Source organism: Oncorhynchus kisutch, linkage group LG17 (genome assembly GCF_002021735.2).
Source record: "Oncorhynchus kisutch isolate 150728-3 linkage group LG17, Okis_V2, whole genome shotgun sequence".
In the NCBI taxonomy this organism is placed as follows: Eukaryota; Metazoa; Chordata; class Actinopteri; order Salmoniformes; family Salmonidae; genus Oncorhynchus; species Oncorhynchus kisutch.
This window is the reverse complement of record NC_034190.2, coordinates 49,320,463-49,337,011: the sequence shown is the minus strand read 5'-3', so window position 1 is coordinate 49,337,011 and position 16,549 is coordinate 49,320,463. Positions and strand designations below refer to the sequence as shown.

The window sequence follows — 16,549 nt, the reverse complement described above, 5'->3', positions numbered from 1 at the left end:
AAACCCTGGTGACGATGATGAGCACACAGATGAGCTTTCCTGAGATGGTTTCTGACAGTTTGTGCAGATATTCTTTGGTTGTGCAAACGCAGTGTCATCAGCTGTCCGGTTGGCTGGTCTCAAACGATCCCGCAGGTGAAGAAGCCGGATGTGGATGTCCTGGGCTGGCGTGATTACACATGGTCTGCGGTTGTGAGGCCGGTTGGATGTGCAGTCAAATTCTCTAAAACGATGTTGGAGGTGGCTTATGGTAGAGAAATGAACATTTAATTACCTGGCAACAGCTTGGATGGACATGCCTGCAGTCAGCATGCCACTTGCACACTAACTCAAAACTTGAGACATCTGTGGCGTTGTGTTGTGTGACAAAACTGCACATTTTAGTCTGGCCTTTTATTGCCCCCAGCACGAGGTGCACCTGTGTACTGATCATGCTGTTTAATCAGCTTCTTGATATGCCACACCTGTCAGGTGGATGGAGTATCTTGGCAAAAGAAAAATGATTAATAACAAGGATGAAAACAAATGTGTGCACAACATTTGAGAGAAATAATGTTTTTGTTCATATGGAACATTCCTGGAATATTTGATTTCAGCTCGTGAAACATGGGACCAACACTTTACATGTTGTGTTCATATTTTTGTTCAGTGTGTATATATATTTATACATATCTTTGGTTGTGGCTCAATCTGATTGGGTGGGCCTGGCTCTCCAATGGGTGGCTACGCCCTGGTTCTGGGTTAACTATTACGGGTGTAATAAACCCAACTACTAACAAGTTGAATTAGATTGGAAAAAAGTATGTTATTTATGTTTGTGTAGTATACGATTAATCAACCAGTCAATGTACAAACAACACAGGTATTGAAGCAAACAATTCTGAAAATCAACCTGCAATAGAGCACCCTGGGAAATGTGATAACGATGAGTGTGATTTTCAGTGGTTTTGAGCAAACATACATTTGTAATTTACTCAACAAGCTTGTTGAAATTCAGCTAAAACAAACCTCAATATTAGCTCAAATTATTTTCCTTTTGAAGTCCACTCAACTCACAGACATTAAGCAATTGGTTAGGTTGGCATTTTCTTTGTGTAGATGCGGTGCCTTGGTTGCAATATGTCCCCAAATGAATAGTGAAAAGGTTTAATGTAAGGGCCATCACAGATGGGCAATATGTGACAAAAAAGCAGACAACTTACACAAACATAATTACAGTAGTAAAAAATAGGAATTATTGTTGTGCTAATACCAGCTGCTTTGCCATGCACATGGAGCATCACTCCAACCAATTCAATATTTGACCCCAAATATAACAACCACTACCACTACTATAACAACCACTACTCGATATTCTGTAATTCTTCTACCCTTCAGTGGTGTATTATCAAAATATTATCCCGGTACTGACGACTTCCATTCTACCAAGCAAATCTCTGCATCTCTCCATCTGAATGTCTGTGTTGGGCCACCCAAGAGGTTCATCATGACCTGTTCAAAACAAACCCCTTTCTTCAATGATATAGGAGATGAAGGAAAACATGCTTTAATAACCCGCCTAGTTCATCCACTATCCTCGTCTTCCAAAGTGCTGGAGATCAGCCTGGAAGTTGTAGTCTGGACAGACCTTCTGTGCCAGTTTGTAGTCGGCGCTGAGAAAAAAGATGAATACACAGATGACCTTGAAGGGCTTGGCACAGATCCAAGCGGCGTGAGACTGGGTGTGTTCTGAGTAGCAGGTCTGGGAGGGATCGTAGAGGCATGGCTTTGTTTTCTTGGCTCTGTTGGTCCTTTGGTACTCCATCACGCAGTTGAGGGCCTTCATCTCCTGCCGGTGCTCATTGGGGGTGGACTGCGGCTGACTCTGGAAGTGGAGTTTCGGGCGTCCCACATCCTCCCATTCCACGGCTTTGGAGGGAGGAACGATGCTCACTGAGATATTCCCCAGACGGGACGAGTTGTGGCGGAAGTACACACTGAAGGTGCCATTGATGTGGTCCACTATCTTACCTGTCACCAGCAGGCTGAACTTGATGGTTTTGATGTTGAGGTAGAAGTTGCCCCACCCAAAGGTCTTCTTGACCTTGATAGGTGTTTTTATGGGGGGCTTGGATTTGGAGCGAAACTGTGACTGATCCAAGGGGAGGGAGAGGTTCTGTGACCAGCCATATGGGCCCACAGAGCTATAGCTGGAGGTCTTAGGCTTGGTGGATACATCTTTGGAAAGGTGTTTGACTTTCATTGCAGCTCCAAGGTTTCCTTCTTTCCCCCTCCTTCCTATTTCGTAGGTAAGGGGCTGTGAGGTGTTGTCAACATTTGGATCGAGGTTCAGATAGTCCAAGGTCTTCCCAGCATCCTCCTCCTGCACCTACGGACAGATGAATGAAGGATAAGTTTTGTATTTTTTTCAGTCCGTCTCTCTCTTTGTCTCTAATGAATTGCTGTCAATCTTCACATGCCTGTGGGCTTGATATGGATGTAACCTTGATAAAGTAAAGGTAGAAATATATTGATCAGTTCCCACATGATCCTAAAACTACAATTAAGAGTACATGAGTGTTAATGAGGAATTGACAAAGACATTATTAAAATGATGGGATGATGCCACGAGCTCATGAAAATGTATAAAAAGATAGTTAATCTCATCGATCCATTATCCACTCCAAAAGACATTGGATACAGTCTCTCTGTTCTTGCCCCGAGCCATTGTGGCCCAGGAGTGTTTCATTGGTAGGTTGATTGTAACATATAGTTGGAGAGTATAGACTGTATAGACTGTATAGACTGCTAAGTGCTCATGTAAATGTGACTGTCAGACACAGCTGAGTGTGAAGTCAGCTTGGCTCCATGTGCTCTGCTGCAGCCATCTGTTATCTGTTTCATAGTTGTCAGCTACAGAAAAACACACGCACACGCACACACACACACACACACACACACACACACACATTTGAGTTCTTGCCGATTTTGTGATCAGTGATCAAGATTAGGAAACAGATAAACTCATGGCCGTGGCATAATATGTCTCTTTTCTTCAAATTGGAACTGGCAACATTCCACCTTAATTATTTTCAGGCTTAAATAGAAAGGGAATGATGTTCCTCAATTATCTTTGGATGAATCATTATAATGATGCTTACTGAGCTAGAAAGGCTACCACCTATTGACGTGTTCCATAAAAATACATAAATACTAATAAGCACATCAGTCATGAGGATTTTCTATCAATCCAATATTTCTGAGATTAAGTACAACGGTGGGTTGTAATGTCTGCTACAGTGTACTATATGCCAAGCCCACGGGACCAATATTATACAGCATAGCATGATCCCAATCCCATCCATTGATTGGTAATATGATATATCCTTACTATATACTCAGCACATCTGTATATAGAATGTTAGCCTACACATCATCAACGTATAGTATAGCTTTGACTACATTTCTTTTCTCTGCATGCCCTCTCATAACTACCCTCCTGTCTGTAATCCACTGTCAAACCAATGATCCATTACAGAACCCTCATCAGGCTAATGAACTCTGAGCCACTGCATTCATCTCCTCCACTAGCAGGGTGGTAAGCCAGCCATGCTCCAGCTCTAATTGGGCACCACACTCTGACAGTCATGTCCGTGGCTCTGTGTCCGCTTGTCTGTATGTCTGGCCGTGGCTGGGTTAGAATACAATCTGACATGGGAAACCTCAGCTCATGGTAATGGGGATGGCAGTGAAAGATGGTGCACGTGTTACACACGGCTCCATGGGCAATAATCCTTAGTGTACTCACATGATCGTCATGTGTGAGAATGGTGCTGGGGGAAAGAAAATAGAGGCTGCTTTTGGTAAATGGATAGATCATCAAAATGTTGTTACGGCTCACTGTGGTTCATGCTGAGCCCCCCGAGGGAAACACTCAACCTGAGTTGCGCCATAACCGAGTTAGACCAACTCTCTAATGTGAACAATGAATGCACTGTATGTTGCTCCAGATTGTGTTTGCTGAGCAAATGATCAGTTTAACCCGGCACAGCTGTCAACCCTCAGGATGATGTGTACTGTAACGACACATGGAGTTAATTTGCGACCGAAGAGGCCAATTAAATGATAACATTTCTAGTTATTATTGGTGCATGAATTAAAAAAAAAGTGATTAATATAGCATTAACATGGAGACTGTAGATTGCGTAAATTCCGTCTGTCTAATGATCCCAGTTCAATAAGAGTATGTGTTCTTCAATTTTTGATAGTATTATTTTAAATTAATACCTTATTCATCCAGTGCATTGATAACAAATCATGAATTTGCTAAATGTGGGTAACAGTGTCTTTATTGCTATCATCAAGAGGATTAATTAATGCCGTTACGTAAGTGAACATCTTCAGACCTTACAACTGCATAGACACAAATAGCATTTGGAATTATTTATCCGTTTGAGGGAACCAGAGTCTTCTGGGGTATGTTGAATATGAGATCATAACTTAGATAAAGAGAAATGATCTTTGAGGAAGTTCTACACTGTAATGGAAAACTGTAAATACTACTGTAATTTTTTTGTTGTATTTTCAACAGTAAAATACTCAAACGTTTTACTGCGGCATACTGAACATTATGGTGCATTGTTGGAAAATGCTGTCGGTAGGGAAAGATTGCTGTATTTCGAATAGTGCTGTAATTCCACCCCACAGTTTACAGTACCTTACCATATTTCTGGAGGAACAAAAACCTTTTGACCACTAGTAGGTGCATGGTTGTTGTTTTTGGCTCAATAGCATATTTTGAGGCGTGCCTTGTAAAGGCTATCTTTGTTGCACCCATGAGTGAGAGTGCTGTACCAATTTAACTCCTATCTGGTTAAATTTAGTGATGGCTCTTTTCAGTAAGCCTGTTTGTTTGGCTCAGCTCACCAAAAATAACTCTCTTGGCTCCCAAACGGCTCTTTAAAAAAAACGTGTTTTGTATTTTTTCATCTCAAACAGTTTGCGATAGTTTGACTATGATTGGTGTTAAAACAATTCTAATTAAGTTATTAAATGAAATCATACTCTACCTTAACCACAATGTATTTAAAAATGCATTGGTTTGTTATGAAAAATAATTATATTAAACATTTGCATTTAAAGTAAGGTAACCTTTTATGTATATAAACCAAGTGCATATAAATCTAACCATTCAAAATGAATACAATCTGAACAGCATAATAGAATATTGCACCATATCAAAGAAAAATAAATAGCAATTTGCAAAACTGCAGCATCCCACTTAAAACATTAAACTGCTCCCTCTTTTCTCTCTCTTCCTTATTGCGATGTTATAACCAGCAGCACACAGCAATGCTGACCATATTTTGCTTTTATGAGAGATTTGCATTCAGAAATGCAAGCTGCCTCACTTTCGAGGGACTGATGCGGTTTCTTCTCTCAGTAATTATTTGTCCTGTTTTCGACAAAACCCTCTAAGGGAACGGATGTGGCCACTATGCAAAGTCTCCCTGTCATGACTTTAGTAAGAGGCCAGGTTCTTCCACATGCTCAGAGGATCTGCAGATCTTTGGCGGAAGGGCTCCTCCAAATAGGATCGGACCTCCATTATGGCATCTGCTGAGGAATTCCTTCGTGCTGCATCCCCAGTTGCTCTCTCGTAAAACAGCATCCACAGTGACCTGCTCAAAGGGTTCCAGGACTCTGCACACCTCCTCCACCACCTCCCATTCCTCTTGGGTCAGAGCATCAACAGGTGCATTGACAATGGCCAGGGTAGAGATGATGGCATCCTTTGACTCAAGAAACCACTTCAACATATAAAATGTTGAATTGCACCTTGTAGTGCAGTCTTGTTTAGGCCTCAAGCTCAGGCATCCCCATCTGGCGCTGTGTAGACTTTCGTTTTTCGGCACCTACTGTGCTCCTGTGGAAGTATTCCACAGTTGCTTTCACTTTGTCCACAGTGGGCTTCATCACCTTCAGAGCATCTCTTACAATCAGGTTGATTGTGTGGGCAAGACATAGATGATGGGTCCATTTAAACATTTTCATGGCAAGATTTTTTTAGCTACATTGTCGCTAACACAACAGACCACTTTTCCGTCTGCTTGCCATTCTCTGCCCACTCTCAACAGTACCTCTGCCAAGTTCTCTGAGGTGTTTCTGTCGCTGAAATCAAAGCAGTCCAGAAGACAGCCAGACATCGAAAAATCTTCAATGAAATGACATGTAACCGACATGTAAGAAGTGGTTACCCTTGATGAAGCCTGTGTGCTCTTGTACAGTTGTGGAATACGTGATTTTGAAAACGTTTTCCTGCTTGGAATTGTGTACATTGGATTTGGGCTATTGCTATACTTTCTAAAACCTCTGTCATCCACGATCGAAAATGACTGGAAATCGGTGGCAATAATTTTTGCCAATGCAATATCAATTTGGCCTTGTTTTGCTACAGACATAGACTTTTGCATAAACTGTTCCATAGAAGACTGTCTTGCTGTGGGTTGCGGAGTAGGCCTACTTGACTGAGTGGATACATCTCCACGTGTGGAGGTGCTGGTTCCACCACTATCACTAGCAGGCCCTCTAGTTTCTGGAAGCTCCGCTACAGCTAGCTTCACAGTTGGGTGCACAGTTCGCATATGCTGGTGTAAAGTTGTGTGTAGAACCAGCTTTATATGAGATTTTGTTTTGGCAAATTTTACACTGTGCTCTAATATTGTCTACATTATTAAAATGCATCCAAATGCTACTGTGCTTCTGACTCATTTTCCAGCTGTTGTTTTCACAGCTGTCCTTCCTCTCTCTCCTCGGCTGCTTAGTGTGTGACTGTGAGTGAGTTGGCTCGGCCCTCCCTCACGCATCTTTGGTTCATTGGTTGACACTGCGTGTCTGATTGACAGGAACAACAAGTGAGGCTGTTAGTCTGAGCAGACAGTCAGAATGAATGTGTGCGCACTTGAGCATTTAGGCCTATATTATTTTATTTCATTTTTCATTCTTTGAATTAGTTAATTCTATTAATTTAAATCTTTTGATTATTCATATCTTAATTTTTTATATTTTTATAAATAGATTCAGCTCTTCTGATATACAAGCCGGCTCCCAAAGTTCACCTACAAGAGCTGGCTCTTAGGTCGTTCACAAACGAGGCGGCTCTATCACTAGTTATATTCCCCGTCAATTTAACATGTATACAGTCGGGGACAGATTTGAGTGGCAGCATGTCTTAAACCTGTTTTTCCCAGTCCCCACCACCAATCCTCCAGCCTCGGTCCCAGCATGACTTCCAGTCCTGGCCCCAACACCAGTACCAACCCAGGTTTTCCCGGTCCCAGCCACATTCAGCAATAACCCTGTACATCGCACCCACCTAGCACAACTGCCACCTGCTTTCAGCAACTTTTCTTGCCACAAGCTGCCAGTAAGCTACTTTACAATTCATGGTAACCCCTTTACAGTCAAATCAAATCAAATGTATTTATATAGCCCTTCGTACATCAGCTGATATCTCAAAGTGCTGTACAGAAACCCAGCCTAAAACCCCAAACAGCAAGCAATGCAGGTGTAGAAGCACGGTGTACCTTACAGTGTACCCAAAGCCCTTATTCTATGTTATCACCATCAACATATCTCTGCATAGCATACAACTTCATAACTATCAACCTCTACCATAGAGACAGAGACTGTCTTATCATTGATTTCCATCTGTAGCCTATGGCTTTATGGTAGTGTGAGGACTGAAATGCTCCCTCTATGTTCAGCAGAATAATTATTCCGATAATCAATATGATCCTGTTGTTTTCTTGCCCCAGGGATGGATTTGTTATATAATGGGAATTTAATATTTTATTTATAGTTATGCTTTCCCTCTCCCTCTCAAATCCGCACCACAATCACAGATTCTCTGCATGTGAACACACAAAAATGAAGAAGGCATGAACAGGCACAAAGACGAAACACTTTTGAGATTTTACAAAAGCCACGTTTACTTAAACTCTCTGTATAGCATTTAGTAGCCGTTTATAAGAAGATGATTGCCAACCCTCATGTGAAAATAATGTCAAATACTGTAGCTTACCATTGGTAGAAGCCACAGACAGAAGATGGCAAAGCTGATGAATAGTATCCTCATCTCGTCCCTGAATGTCTTATGTCGAACAAATCTGGACACTGTGGCAATCAAAGTCTGGGAGCAATTCCCTTGGAAGAAAACTTAGAACACTTCAGACTGGTTCAAAAGTCAGAAAATGTTGTTAGTGGCTTCAATGACACTCTGCCGTGAGGTCCATGGCTCTGTGAAAACAGGACGAACGGGGGGAAAGATTTTAAAAAGTGTTTGAGAGATTCACCTTAGTGATGATATTGGACAGCCCCTGTGATTTCATTTGTGCTCTCTAGCTCTCCCTCGCACACCCTCTCTCTCTCTCTCTCTCTCTCTTTCTCTCCGTGTCATACATTCACACGTCTGTTTGCTTCTCATCATTTGTACAATGAGAGCAAATTAGAACAAATGTGTATATGTGCATCATTTCACTAACCACCTACCCTGCACAATTTGCATTGTAGCGGACTTTCTTTTGAATTTGACCATGGTAAAAATAGACCATGGTCAAAGAATACACATTTTGAAGGCTAATGATATTCCATGTAGGCTATATAACTGTAGACAGAATGTGAGACCATTGAAATCATAAAGACCCTCTCATCACACTGGTAATACATTCAAGAGAATATCTGACAGATAAAGAGTTGCTCTGCTACTGTCTATCTGTCACCAAACCTCCTGGGTCGTTAGAACTCATCCCCAGGGAGGTGACTTCTGCCCCTGGTTCTGCCACAGGGAGGCTGACACAATGATAAGAACGCTCTCCCAGTGGAATATAAAGACAGTAGGCATATAGTGCCAGTATGTGTGGATGTGGTTTCTGTAGCCATTTTGGTTGCTGCTGACTATAGTCGTATGTGTGTGATGGTGTGTGGAAATAGCATGATGAGGCAGAGAGATCATTTAATATCTAAATTGCTCTCGTCTTTTCTTTTCTTTTTTTTACCACATGTGGTTAACGTTCAGGCTTTAAATGTAGATGATAGTCTAAAAAGCTAGCCCCTACACTAGGGAGTTTAGAAAACAGTTTTTTACCTGTTAACCGTAACTCTTCATCTGGTGTAGCAGGCCAGTAAATAGACCAATTTATTTGCAACATTTGTTTTTGCAAGATTTACAATGTGTTTTTATATGTCCTACTTTTACCAGATCAGGGCCCGGTTTCCCAAAAGCAGTTTAAGGCTAAATGAATCGTTAGAATCTCAGTAGGAGCATCATTAAACCTCTGAGCTGTTTCTCCAAATCACCGTTATTAACGTTGCACTTGAAATGAATCTCATGCCTCGTACACATCGGGACGTATTTCATTACGCCGTACGTCATCTTTATGCAATCTCGTTCCGCTACTGGACGGTTGCCCGTACAGATCGTGATGTATTTCATGACGCCGTATGTTATCTTCACACAATCTCGTTCCGCTACTGGACGGTTGCCCGTACAGATCGTGATGTATTTCATGACGCCGTATGTTATCTTCACACAATCTCGTTCCGCTAACTGGACGGAAAGCATAGGCAAAGATGTGTATCACAAATCCAAGATAGACCACAGTCTGTCGTTTCCAATGGGAAAAATAATAAAGTAATCTTCTAACTTTAGTTCCATCTAACACTTTAAATGTTAGGGGTGGACCTCATCGGACCCTTCACGAAATCCAGCAATGACAACAGCTGGTGTCTGCCGGCGACCGATCACTTTACCAAGTGGGTGGAAGCAATACCCATTAACTTCTTTGGGACTGGGGGGGGGGGGCAGAATTGAGTAGCTTGGATAATAAGGTGCCCAAAGTAAACTGCCTGCTACTCAGGCCCAAAAGCTAGATTATGCATAAAATTAGTATATTTGGATAGAAAACACTCTGAAGTTTCTAAAACTGTTTGAATGATGTCTGTGAGTATAACAGAACTCATATGGCAGGCAAAAACCTGAGAATAAATCCAAACAGGAAGTGGGAATTCTGAGGTTGGTCGATTTTCAACCCAGCACCTATTGAATACACAGTGGGATATGGATAAAGTTGCACTTCCTAGGGCTTCCACTAGATGTCAACCATCGTTAGAATCTTGAATGAGGCTTCTACTGTGTTGTGGAGCCAGATGAGAGCTCTTTGAGTCAGTGGTCTGGCAGAGAGCCAGGTCCTGGTCACATGCATTTCACATGATAGCGACCTGTGTTTTATGGCTTCTCTACAGACATAGGAATTCTCTGGTTGGAACTTTATTGACGATTTATGATAACAACATCCTAAAGATTGATTCTATACTTAGTTTGACAAGTTTCTTCGACCTGTAATATAACTTTTTGAAGTTTTCGGATGGACCTGCACGAGCGTTTGGATATATCTGGAGACAGATATGAAACAAACCAAATCATTATCAATTTCTATTGGTCCAATGAAGATTGATGCAGGAATCTACAGTTCAGAACCATCCTATTTGGACCACGAAGAAAAATTAGTGTGGAACTTTGGATATGGAACCAGTGTGCTTGACAGGTGTTGCCCCACCTTGCACAAAACAATATTCCATTAGCAAGGAAGCTATGGCCGCTACTAAAGTAGTGATTAAAGATCTATGGGACATGGGTAAAGTTGAAAATACACATTCTGCTTCCGATAGCCCAGCACGGACAGTGAAAAAATCAAGTGGTGACTGGCGAGTGACTGTGGACTACAGGAATGCAAATGAAGCCATCTCCAAGCTCACTCCACTGGTGGCTGACGCCTCAACCATTCTTTCCTCATTGTCACCTGCTCACTCTGTGTTCTCAGTCATTGATATGGCTAATGGGTTCTGGTCTGTACCCTTACATCCAGAGGTCTGTCCATGGCTTGCTTTTTCTGAGGATGGTCAATGGTATCAGTGGACTAGGACTCCTATGGGCCTTCCTAATAGTCCTTCGATTTACCATCGGGCATTGCGGAAACATCTCCAAGCTCTCCCTCAGATGTCATCTGTTGTCACATAATATGTTGATGATATAGTGTTGGCTTCAGAAGATGAGGAAACACACGCTAAGGATCTAAAATCACTGTTAGACCACCTGCATGCCAAAGGCCATAAAGCTAGCCCTAAGAAGGCCCAACTCATGCAATCACAGGTTATCTACCTTGGTCAACTGGTCTCACAGGGAAAAAGAGAGATGACACAAAATCGTATGGCTGCCATACAAGCTGCCTAAAGAGCCCACTACTATTAAAGAACTTCGCTCCTTCATGGGCTTGTGCAATTACAATAGATGCTGAGTAAAATGTCTTTAACTTATTCCTCAAGCAGTAAGTGATTTTCTCCAGTGAGTTACAACTATTAACTTTTAACATGTATTTTTAACCTCACGCTTGATGTTAAGGAAATTCCCAAGTTATGGAAATCTGCTTTTGTATTGCCTCTCCTAAAAGGTGGAGATCATTTGCTACTTGACAACTATCGACCCATATCAAAATTGTCTGTACTGTCTAAGGTACTGGAGTCCTTAGGTAGTAGGCAGCTAAAGGTCTACTTCCAGGAAAACAACATCTTTAAATGGAATGCAATCAGGTTTTAGGTCTGGCCACAGCACAGTTTCAGCAACATTGAAGGTTTTAAATGACATCCACTGTGCTCTTGATAAGAAGTTACATTGTGTGTCTGTTTTTATTGATTTGTCGAAGGCTTTGGAGGACAAAGAATGCTGAGTTGCATCCAAAGAACACCATACCTACTGTGAAGCATGGGGGTGGAAACATCATGCTTTGGGGCTGTTTTTCTGCAAAGGGACCAGGACGACTGAAAGGAAAGAATGAATGGGGCCATGTATCGTGAGATTTTGAGTGAAAACCTCCTTCCATCAGCAAGGGCATTGAAGATGAAACGTGGCTGGGTCTTTCAGCATTACAATGATCCCAAACACACCGCCCGGGCAATGAAGGAGTGGCTTCGTAAGAAGCATTTCAAGGTCCTGGAGTGGCATAGCCAGTCTCCAGATCTCAACCCCATAGAAAATCTTTGGAGGGAGTTGAAAGTCCGTGTTGCCCAGCAACAGCCCCAAAACCTCACTGCTCTAGAGGAGATCTGCATGGAGGAATGGGCCAAAATACCAGCAACAGTGTTTGAAAACCTTGTGAAGACTTACAGAAAACGTTTGACCTCTGTCATTGCCAACAAAGGGTATATAACAAAGTATTGAGATAAACTTTTGTTATTGTCCAAAATACTTATATTCCACCATAATTTGCAAATAAAGTAATTAAAAATCCTACAATGTGATTTTCTGGATTTTTAAATTCTCATTTAGTCTGTCTGTACAGGCCTCTCTCATCTTTTTAAGTGGGAGAACTTGCACAATTGGTGGCTGACTAAATACTTTTTTGCCTCACTGTATATGCAGGCCTCAGCCACTATCCTGAGAGCACTTGATTCAGTGTATCATGCAGCCCTCAGGTTCATTTCAAATCAGAAACGTCTAACACATAATTGTGATCTCTACAGAGCTGTTGGCTGGTCGTCATTGACCTTGCGTAGGCTTAAATACTGGTATACACTGATTTATAAAGCCATATTAGGTAAAATGCCATTTTATCTGTTATTTTTTAGTCAGGTCAGTAAATAAATATCAATTACGGTCCCATTCTGATTTTCTTCTAACAGTACCAAAAATTAGAACAGGACATGGTAGAAATAGTTTTAGTTACTTAGCTCCATGGTCCTGGAATTCTGTCATGAACATTTTAAAATGTGATGATCTAGTTTTGTTGGTTTAGTTAAACACTTGATCGATGTATATATCATAGAAGAGTGTAATTGTTTTTAGGCCAGCTGTTTTTAGTCAAGACGTTTGTGTTTTTAAAGTACAATGTTTTTGTTGTACCATATGTGTGTTTATAGTTTTGTTAAATGTTGTGTTAGTGTAAATGTAAATTGTTTTGTCTGAAACGTTGTTCCCCTGCTGCTATTGGACCAGGTTTCTCTTGGAAAAGAGATATTACCTCAATGAGAAAAAACCTGTATAAATAAAGGTAAAATAAAATAACAATGTACAGGTGCAGTGGTCTGTGAGCTGCTCTTACAGCTGGTGCTTAAAGCTAGTGAGGGAGATAAGAGCAGCTCTCCAGCTTCAGAGACTTTTGCAGTTCGTTCCGGTCATTGGCAGCAGAGAACTGGAAGGAAAGGTGGCCAAAGGAGGAGTTGACTTTGGGGGTGACCAGTGAGATACACCTGCTGGATCGCGTGCTATGTGTGGGTGCTGTTATGGTGACCAGTGAGCTGAGATAAGGCGGGGCTTTACCTAGCAGAGACTTGTAGCCAGTGGAGCCAGTGGGTTTGGAGACGAGTATGAAGCGAGGGCCAGCCAACGAGAGCATACAGGTCGCAGTGGTGGGTAATATATGGGGCTTTGATGACAAAACGGATGGCACTGTGATAGACTGCATCCAATTTGTTGAGTAGAGTGTTGGAGGCTATTTTATAAATGACATCGCCGAAGTCGAGGATCGGTTGTATGGTGAGTTTTACGAGGGTATGTTTGGCAGCGTGAGTGAAGGATCCTTTGTTGCGAAATAGGAAGCCGATTCTAGATTTAATTTGGGATTGGAGATGCTTAGTGTGAGTCTGGTAGGAGAGTTTACAGTCTAGCCAGACACCTAGGTATTTGTAGTTGTCCACATATTCTAAGTCAGAACCGTCCAGAGTAGTGATGCTGGACGGGCAGGCAGGTGCGGACAGTGATCGGTTGAAGAGCATGCATTTAGTTTTACTTGCATTTAAGAGCAGTTGGAGGCCACGGAAGGAGAGTTGTATAGCATTGAAGCTCGTCTGGAGGTTAGTTAACACAGTGTCCAAAGAAGGGCCAGAAGTATACAGAATGGTATCTTCTGCGTAGAGGTAATCAGAGAATCACCAGCAGCAAGAGTGACATCATTGATGTACACAGAGAAGAGAGTCGGCCAGAGAATTGAACCCTGTGGCACCCCCATAGAGACTGCCAGAGGTCCGGACAACAGGCCCTCCGATTTGACACACTGAACATTATCAGGGAAGTGGATGGTGAACCAAGCGAGGCAATCATTTGAGAAACCAAGGCTGTTTAGTCAAAGTCAAAAGCCTTGGACAGGTCGATGAAGACGGCTGCACAGTATTGTCTCTTATCGATGGTGGTTATGATATCGTTTAGGACCTTGAGCGTGGCTGAGGTGCACCCATAATCAGCTCTGAAACCAGATTGCATAGCGGAGAAGGTACGGTGGGATTCGAAATGGTCGGTAACCTGTTTGTTAACTTGGCTTTCGAAGACCTTAGAAAGGCAGGGTAGGATAGATCTAGGTCTTTAGCAATTTGGGTCTAGAGTGTCTCCCCCTTTGAAGAGGGGGATGACCACGGCAGCTTTCCAATCTTTGGGAATCTCAGATGATACGAAAGAGATTGAATAGGCTAGTAATAGGGGTTGCAACAATTTTGGCGGATCATTTTAAGAGAGGGTCCAGATTGTGTAGCTCAGCTGATTTGTAGGGGTCCAGATTTTGCAGCTCTTTCAGAACATCAGCTATCTGGATTTGGGTGAAGGAGAAATGGGGAAGGCTTGGGCGAGTTGCTGTGGGGAGTGCAGGGCTGTCGACCGGGGTAAGGGTAGCCAGATGGAAAGCATGGCCAGCCGTAGAACAATGCTTATTGAAATTCTCAATTATCGTGGATTTTTCAGTGGTGACAGTGTTTCCTAGCCTCAGTGCAGTGGGCAGCTGGGAGGAGGTGCTCTTATTCTCCATGGGCATTACAGTGTCCCATAACTTTTTTGAGTTTGTGCTACAGGATGCAAATTTCTGCTAGAAAAAGCTAGCCTTAGCTTTCCTAACTGCCTGTGTATATTTGTTCCTAACTTCCCTGAAATTTCCATATCACGGGGGCTATTCGATGCTAATGCAGTACGCCACAGGATGTTTTTGTGCTGGTCAAGGGCACTCAGGTCTGGAGAGAACCAAGGGCTATATCTGTTCCTGGTTCTACATTTTTTGAAAGGGGAATGCTTATTTAAGATGGTGAGGAAGAAACGTAGAAAGAATCACCAGGCATCCTCTACTGACAGGATGAGGTCAATATCCTTCCAGGATACCCAGGCCAGGTCGATTAGAAAGGCCTGCTCGCAGAAGTGTTTTAAGGGAGCGTTTGACCCAGATCTGAGATACACAGATGAACTAAAAACACTAGCACTGCAAACACTCAGAACAAAGAAAGCAGCAGTGCCTGGACTTTGCAGTCTCCCTCTTCAAGTCCCCCTTCTGAGACTGGCTGCCTGTTGAGAACAAGTAACAGGAAGAATTCCACGAACCAGAATTCAGTATTTCAGTCTTTGATTGCCATGTGACTGCACAACAAAAAATCGGTGAAAATAAATGAATGACAGAACTGTACCAAAAACGATCAATGTTTATGTATTAAAAACGTAAATATTGCCAGGTTGGTTTTGACAGCTGTTTCACAAGATGTTCATTATTGTAAGTTGTAAGGTATCCTTTGATGGCATTTATTTGTTACACGTTATTCATTGTTGTATCCTAGGACCTACAATAGTTCGAAAAATATTATAATAGAGGACAACTGAAATGATTTTTATTTCAGTGTTGATAAGGGAAGGGCAGGTTAAATACAAACATGACAGCCAGACAAGCCAGTGTATGAATCAAACGGATTTGCATATGAATGGAGTGGAAATTAGCTGACTTTGTGATCTGTAGGGTTAGTACCTTTAATGTGACAAATTAGTTTACACGTTCTTTGCCATTTCTGAAACGTAGAAATGTTTATGACATGGACTTCATGTTGTAATGTTAACAAGGTACCCAAAAGTAGTTTGAATTCATGTTTCCGTTTTATTAGCTTAACAAAACTTGTTTAAACAGCGAAACTGTCGCAGAAATCAGCCTGGATTGCATAGCGATGATGAAACGAACGTAATTTAGGCTGTAATGATCTCCAAAAGATCCATCCTTTACAAAATTACACTGATTGGCCCAAAGAGGGGCGCTACATCATTCGTGGGGGACAACATGCTTACTGTTGCCTTGTTTAATTGTTGTTGTTTTGCTAATCAGACGTAGTAGCAGCTCTAGCTGTAGGCCTACAAGCCTAACATATTGTTTTTCCGCTTTAGGCCTTCATGTTTAAAAACTATAGAAAGTGATAAGACTCAAATGACTGCATAGGTGTATTCGTGTTTCACGTGTAGCTAGGCCCCTAATAATTAACCATGATAGGGAGCCCCATTAGGCCCATGGGCTTTTGTCTTAACTAGTCCATTATCATTCACACTGTCACAGTCCACGGGCCCATTTTAAGGACACCCAAGATTCACATAATGTGATGGTTCAATGTACTTATGATAGCATCAGTGTCAAAAAAAAGTGGCAAGCCCATCTACTATATAAATGGTTTAGGCCAGTCCACGACCACCACCTTACACGCTGTGGGTTTCATGGGCTATCATGGTGTGTAG

The 16,549-nt window shown here is 42.1% G+C and overlaps 1 protein-coding gene across 1 annotated transcript; it reads right to left on the bottom strand.

Moving 5' to 3' along the window:
• Nucleotides 1–1,132: 1,132 nt before the first annotated feature.
• LOC109908586 (neurexophilin-4) lies at nt 1,133–8,318 on the bottom strand. Its single transcript, XM_020507253.2, has 2 exons — nt 8,063–8,318; nt 1,133–2,368 (listed from the first exon to the last, which is right to left on the bottom strand). Exons 1-2 carry the CDS (start codon nt 8,114–8,116, stop codon nt 1,571–1,573), a joined length of 852 nt encoding a protein of 283 aa, XP_020362842.1. The 5' UTR covers nt 8,117–8,318; the 3' UTR covers nt 1,133–1,570.
• Nucleotides 8,319–16,549: the final 8,231 nt, after the last annotated feature.